Source organism: Peromyscus californicus, unplaced genomic scaffold (assembly GCF_007827085.1).
Source record: "Peromyscus californicus insignis strain IS unplaced genomic scaffold, ASM782708v3 Scaffold_8__1_contigs__length_139910024, whole genome shotgun sequence".
NCBI lineage: Eukaryota > Metazoa > Chordata > Mammalia > Rodentia > Cricetidae > Peromyscus > Peromyscus californicus.
In genome coordinates, this window is record NW_026294606.1 from 103,710,229 (window position 1) to 103,717,728 (window position 7,500).

Below are 7,500 nucleotides of genomic sequence, written 5' to 3' on the forward strand. Positions count from 1 at the left end.
CAAAGCCAAAATAGATCATGTCACTCTTCACCTAAAAGGTTTTCCAATGACTAGTTGAGGCTCAGACAGTATATCACAGTAAGCGAGCTTGGGTGACAATGAGTTCAAGGCCAGCCTGAGCAATACATTAAGATCTTATCCCAAAAACAAACAAGCAAACAAACAAACAGAAAATCATGCATATATGATGAACTGTCAAGATGGTTCAGTGGTTAAGAACAATTGTTGCTCCCAGAGGACAAGAGTTTGATTCCTAGCACCCACATCAAAAGGCTCACAACCATCTGTGATTCAAGCTCAGAGTCTCTCCTTCTGGACTCTGGGGGCACCTACACACATGTGGCATACACACATATATTCCACAAAAAATGAAAATCAATCTTTAAAAGTATGCATATATATGCGACAAAGGTAGAAGTGAAAGGCTGGGAACAAAGGAACTAACTAGAAAACGGTGAGGAGCAGGTGAAGGAGCATGGGGGTAGAGTGTGCAAAAAGAACATTATACATGCTCATGAAAATGGCCTTATGTAACCAATACTCTGTATGACTGAAGAAAACAAAAAAATAGCGTGCACCAGAGAGATAGCTCTGCCAGAACTATGGCGCTTGTCACCACACCTGACAACCTGGGTTCGATGCCCAGATCCCTCAGACAGAGTCAGTTCCCACAAGTTGTCCTGGGACCTCCACACATCTGTCCCACAGGATAAATTTTCTTAATGTAATAACAAAATGTTTTAAAAAGGAGGCCAGCTGAGGTAGCACTAGTCTTTAATCTGATGGGTCTCTGTGAGTTTGAGGCCAGTCTGGTCTACATAGTGAGTTCTAGGTCAGCTAGAGCTACATAGTGAGACCCTGTCTAAAAAAAACAAGCAAACAAAACCAGCAGAAGCCAGGCATGCTGACGCACACCTTTGAGAAGCAGAGGCAGGTGGATCTCTATGAACTCAAGGCTGACATGGTCCACACAGGGAGTTCCAGGACAGCCAAGGTTACATAATGACACCCTGAAGACAGAGGAGGGAAAACAACATCCTTGAGCAGCCTTCTGTTTCTCAGGGTAATGTTCACCATCCTGACCACGGGCTTTGAGGTGGCGTACTTGGAGTTAGACCCACCTCTCCATCCTTACCTTGCTGCTCCCCAGAATCCAGCCACCCCAACCACTCTGTTTTCATCACAGACCCACCCACTCCTTTCTCCCACTGTCTGAAATCATAGTCCAGGTCTCAACTTTCTGAGAACACCTCCCTCGTTTCGATGAGGTCCCCTCAGATTACAGGAATCTCAGACCATCCTGTCCTCTCTGTCAGAGGTCCTGTCACGGTGACACTTAGGTGGTTATTTCTGTACTTACTCACTGGATGTCTCCCTCTCCCTCCCCTACTGCCAGTAGGTTAGAAACTTCAAGGAGTCATGAGTTTTGCCCACTGTCATGTGGCCAGCACCTGGATTAAGACCTAGTACATACCAGTTATTCAATTACATACAACTGAATGAATCAATGAGAGATGGATGCTCGCCTATGTTAAAGCACACAAAACAGTAACAGACCCAAAAACAAATAAACAAAAAAGAGACACCCCAAAAATACCTTAAGTAAAGCTCAGCCCAGTGCAAGGCTGTTTTGTTTTGTTTTGTCTTTTAGTGGGGGGAGGGTAAGATTTATTTATGTGTTAATGTATTTATTCTGCCTGCATGTATGTCTGTGTACCATGTGTGCCTGATGTGGTGGAGGTCAGAAGAAGGTATCAGACTCCATGGAACTGGAGTTATGGATGATTGCGAGGTGCCATGTGGGTGCTGGGAACCAAACCCAGGTCCTCAGCAGGAGCAGCCAGTGCTCCCCACTGTGAAGCCATCCCTCCAGGCCCAGAGCAGACTCTTCTCAGCAGCTAAGTTCTTCCCAACCACTGAGATGTGACCCTGCCTTTGAACTGGGAGTTCACACTTCACCCGACGCTACAGAAAGTGTGCTTAATCTGAGAAGTTCCACCTTACATCACACCTAACAAAACATTTAATGAGAAAGAGAGGGAAACAACCCACTTCAGACCTTAGACTCCATGAAATCACTTCCTGCTAGATCCAGAGGTGACTAATTCAGACCAGATCAAACGGAACCAACTTCCAACAGGCCACACACTCGGGTCAGAGCAGGGACACTGACTATCCCCTGCTTAAGCTGCCCATTTTGCTAGTTTGTGTCTCCACAAGGCTACACAGTTCCTCCCCAGCCAACGCCATCTTATAGGAACACACTCAAGCTCCCCAGAGACTTAACTAGAATCACATTTGTTAAAGAGGTTTTATTTCCATGGCCCATATGGGATGAAAAGATGCTTTTCTCTGCCAAACAATCCAAATAATCACACACAGAGATGTGACATTTATTTTGGTCCTTGAAAACTCGTCATGTTTCGATCTGGGAGACTAAGAAGAGGCAGAGCTAGCTCTAAGTCGGGGCTGGCTAAACAGTACTCCAACCAAGACGGCTAGCAGAGAACAGTCTCAGCATCTCTGTCTACCCACCCCTATGCTGGCACAGCCTGGGGAGCAGGGCGGCACTCACCGTCTGTCACAGCACTGCCATTAGGCACGCTTCCCAGATCAACAGTTGGCCCATCCAGGAAAATTGTCAGCTCTCCTCCGGAGACAACACTGCCTTTGTTCTCCGTCTGCAGGTTCAGGGTCAGTTGCGTGTTCTCCACTGTGTGATACAAAATGCAACATGGACAGACTAAGTCAAATACACAGTCAGGACTCTACCCATTAGAGGCCTCCACTCCACCTCCTCTGGCTTCCCCGCAGTGTTTTCCCGCCCTTTCCAGCGTGTCCTGTGGCATGAGAAGCAGAGGGGGTGGAACGTGCTGAATGGTAATGAATTCATGTTGGGCAAGTGGGAAACCCATACTGTTTCTCAAGACACTATAGCCCACACTAGCTGCGACGCCTTCACATTGCTGATTTATGTGTGCTTGCTTACGAGCTAGTACACAGAGAGCAAGGCTGTTGATGGGCACATAAAAAACTGGGGGCACGCTACACCCCTGCTACGCATAGGAAGGACAAAACAAGAAACACCCCTGCACACACCCCAGCCTACTTGCCCTGTGTCAGGGTACACTCAACAGCTTCCAATCAGGCAGGTATGATTATGATCAGTACAATGAACACTTTACTTCTCTTCAGTTTGGTCCAGTTGGGAGCTGGAGCCTCCATCTCCAGGTCGTTCAACAGTTACAAAGTAAGAACCAGCAGGCAGATGTCCACGGGTTTGGGAAGGAATCACCTCATGCTAGATTCCCCCTCCTCACCTGCCCTGCACCCTACCAGCACTTCATTTCATGTGTTACTGTGGTTACATTATTATAAGCTATCATTCCTGTCTCTAGAGCAGTGGTTCTCAACCTTCCTAATGCTGTGACCCTTTAATACAGTTCCTCAGGTTGTGGTGACCCCAACCATAAAATTATTTCATTGCTACTTCATAACTGTAATTTTGCTACTGTTACAAACTGTAATGTAAATATCTGTATTTTCCAATGGTCTTAGGCGACCCCTATGAAAGAATTGTTCACCCCCAAAGGAACTGAGGCCCACAGGTTGAGAACCATTGCTCTAGATCAAGGTAGTCTATGGATAAAGAGTTTTCATAAGCACTGAAGTAAATTTGAATATTTTTGGGGGATCATTCCTCTCCCCAATGGGCAGAAAAATGAAAGCTAGCTTCTAACCTAAGATAGACCCAGCCCCTTTAAGAACTTAACAGAGCCGGGCGGTGGTGGTGCACGCCTTTAATCCCAGCACTCGGGAGGCAGAGGCAGGCGGATCTCTGTGAGTTTTGAGGCCAGCCTGGTCTACAGAGTGAGATCCAGGACAGGCACCAAAACTACACAGAGAAACCCTGTCTCGAAAAACAAACAAAAAAAAAAAATTCTTAACAGAAGGTCTGGAGAGAAGGTTCAGCAGTTAAGAGCAGGCACAACTCGTACACAGAATGAAGTTCCATTCCTCTCACTCACATCTGGCAGCTCACAACCATTTTTAGCTCCAGCTCCAGGGGATTTGACACCCCCTCCTGGCCTCCATGGGCAACCTATAGCCACACAGACACAAACATACGCACATAATTTAAAGGAAAAAACAAACAAATCATAACAGTAGAAAAAGTATAGTTATGAAGTAGCAACAAAATAATTTTATGGTTGGGGGGTCCATGTCAAGAGGTAAAATGTACAGCATTCCTTAGTCTACCTAGCATGAACTTTCTTACAGTCACTAGCCTTTCCTCTGGGACTTTTTAGGTTGCAACTGCAAACTCTACAAAACCTTCCAAGCTATATGACCGTCACAAGGGAATGCAGGGCTTACAGATGAACGGGAGCCACCATGGCCAGCTCCGTAAGAACACACTTGGGAGATGTGTGACAGACTGTGAGAGCACCTGCACAGATCCCAAGTGGCTTTCCGGGAGAATAGACCGCAATTTCCAGAAGAAAGTCCTAACAGCTTCAGTTTACCTTCAGATAATTCAGACAAAAAACTGCACACAGGAGGTGGGGACAGCTCAGCAGACGAGAGCATGTTCCGCACAAGCATGAGGACCTGAGCTGGGTCCCAGCACCATACAAAACATTAAAATTAAAAATCCAGATATGTGGGCTGGAGAGATGGCTGCGCAGGTAAGAGCACTTGCTGCTCTTGCAGAGGACATGGGCTCAATTCTCAGCATTCTCATGGCACCTCACGACCATCTGTAACCCCGATTCCAGCGGTTCCAACATCTCTTCTGGCCTCCAAGAGCACTGGGCACTCACATGGTACACACACATCCAGGCAAAAGACCCATGCACATAAAATTTAAAAATATTAACAACAACAGTTTAAAAAAAAACTTTTTAGAGCCACATGAGGCTGCGTTCCTGTCAGCCCCGCACTGCTAGAGGTGGTGACTGGAGTTTGTCGGCAGCTAGCCTCGCTCCAGACTCAGTAAAACTCTGTCTCAAAGGAGTAAGGTAGAGAGTGATGGATCAGAACATCTGACACACTCCTCTGGCTTCCACTTACACACACACACACACACACACACACACACACACACACACACCCCACACATGCACGCTCCACATACAGAGAAGAGAAAGCAGATGTGGTGAAATGTCACGTGAGGATCAAGGTGGAAGGCACTGGGTGTTTATTCCATCATCCTTTTAATTCTGTACATTTGTGAATTTCATAATAAACAGTTGGAAAAGTTTTTTTAATTGGCAAAGCTATTAAAAAAATTAAACCACTGAGAACAGTACACCCTATTATTTTCTTAAAAAAAAAAAAAAAAAAAAAAAAAAAACTGAGCCGGGGAGCCTTACAATGTATAATGGGCCTAAAGAAACCATTAGCTAACTGAGTGACAGACTGGAGCATACATCGAGGCTGAAAGGCCCAAGTGTGGCTGGGAAACACACACTGGAATCTTAGTCATAAACAGGAGCCTGCGCCACCTCACCTCAGGCCCTCTGGTCTCCTTACAGCCACACTCACGACTCTACAAAGGCCCTTTCTCTTCCAGCAACTCTTTCAACTACTCTGGGAGGCACTGCCTAAAATCAAGAAACCTAGCCGGGACTAGTTCACTCTGCAACACCAGCGCTTAGCAGGCTGAGGCAGGAGGACTGACTTGAGTTCAAGGCCAGCCTGGTCTACACAGTGAGTTGCAGGTGAGCCTGGGCTATAGTGTAAGACTTTCTCTACAAAAATAAATGAATAAATAAAAATAAAAAAGGGGGAGCTGGAGAGATGGCTCGGTGTTAGTTAAGAGCACGCTTTACTCTTGTAAAGGACCTGAATTCCAGTCCCAGCACCCACATGGCAGCTCACAGCTGTCTGTGACTCTAGTCTCAAGGGACACAACACCCTCTTCTGGCTTCCTTAGGCACCAAGCATGTACATGTACAAACATGCAGGCCAAACATTCATATATGTACAATAAAAATTCCAAAAAGGAAAAAAAAAATCAGGAAACCTCTGCATGGCTGGTGGGGTGGCCCAGTGGGTAAAGGCGCTTGTCACCAAGCCTGGTGACCTGAGTTCGATCTCAGGACCCATACAGCAGAAGAAAAGAACGGACTCCTAAAAGTTGTCCTTTAACTTCTACAACTAAGCCACGGCAATGTGCCTATATTCACACACACACACACACACACACACACACACACACACACGCACACACACACACACTCACATGCACGTGCACGTGCACACACATAATTAAAAATATAAAAGAATTTAATCCCAGCACTCGGGAGGCAGAGCCAGGCGGATCTCTGTGAGTTCGAGGCCAGCCTGGACTACCAAGTGAGTTCCAGGAAAGGCACAAAGCTACACAGAGAAACCCTGTCTCGAAAAACCAAAAAAAAAAAAAAATAAAAAAAAATAAAAGAAACTAACCTACAGGAATTGGGCTTGGCACTCAGTGGCAGAGCATGTGCTTAGCATCCATGAGGCCTGGGTTCAATCCTTAGCAGGAAAGGGAAGAGGAACAAAAGGAGGGAGGGGAGAAAGGAAAGAGAAAGGAAAAGACCCCCCACCCCAGTGGGTGAACAGGGCAGTTTTTGTAACCAGACTGAGATCAGCGAGGCCCACTGCCCTTGGCCTCACAGGTCCTACTCTGTCTGGATCCCACAGTCCACATTGTACACTCTACACCAGCTGTTCTGCACACATGGTGATTCATGGGAACAAGAGAGTCTGCAATAGCTGTGAGGAAGCAGAAAATAAGCAAGGTTTTCTTTTTCTTTTTTCATTTTCATGTGTGCATCCTTGGTGTGCTTGTGAATGTGGTGTGCATACATATATGCATGTTTTGCACATGTATGTTCATGTATGTTGTGGCCTGAGGTTGATACTGGTGATTGACTTTGTGTAATCTTCTACCTATTCATGGAGGCAAGGTCTCTCAATCAAACCCAGAGCTTGCCAATCACTAGGCCCACTAAGCAGTTTGCTCTAGAATCCCCTTGTCTCTGCCTTTGGTAGCTGGAGTTACAGGTGAGCTGCCACAATCACCTAGCATTCACAGAGGATGTGGAGAGCCAATCTCAGGACTTACACTTGAAAACTGAGTGCTTTAACCCCAAGCTGTCTGTCTCCCCAGGCCAGAAAAGCAAAGTTTTAAAAACCTAACTGCATACTTCTGTTAAAGGAGCACGGTAGTTCACACCTATAATTCCAGCACTCGGGAGCTAGAGACAGAAGGATCAGGAGTTCAAGATCAGTCTTAGCTACATAATAAGTTCAAGGCCAGTCTGGGCTACATGAGAACCTCTCTCAAATAAACAAAGAAAGAGGTTGGTAGCTAGCTGTACATGGTACACACACCTTTAATCTCAGCATTTGGGAGGCAGAGGATCTCTGAGTTTGAGACCAGCCTGGTCTATAAAGTAAGTTCCAAACCAGTCAGGCCCTATTTCATACAAACAAACAAAACAACAAAAA

General features: G+C 46.1%; 1 protein-coding gene across 1 annotated transcript in view; it reads right to left on the reverse strand.

The window, feature by feature from the left end:
- The window catches only part of Wwp2 (WW domain containing E3 ubiquitin protein ligase 2), a 129,231-nt gene that overhangs the window by 79,642 nt on the left and 42,089 nt on the right, over positions 1–7,500 (reverse strand). The window contains exon 5 of the mRNA XM_052726749.1: positions 2,576–2,713. Coding sequence (XP_052582709.1) covers positions 2,576–2,713 — 138 coding nt within the window. The remainder of the gene's footprint in view (positions 1–2,575; positions 2,714–7,500) is intronic.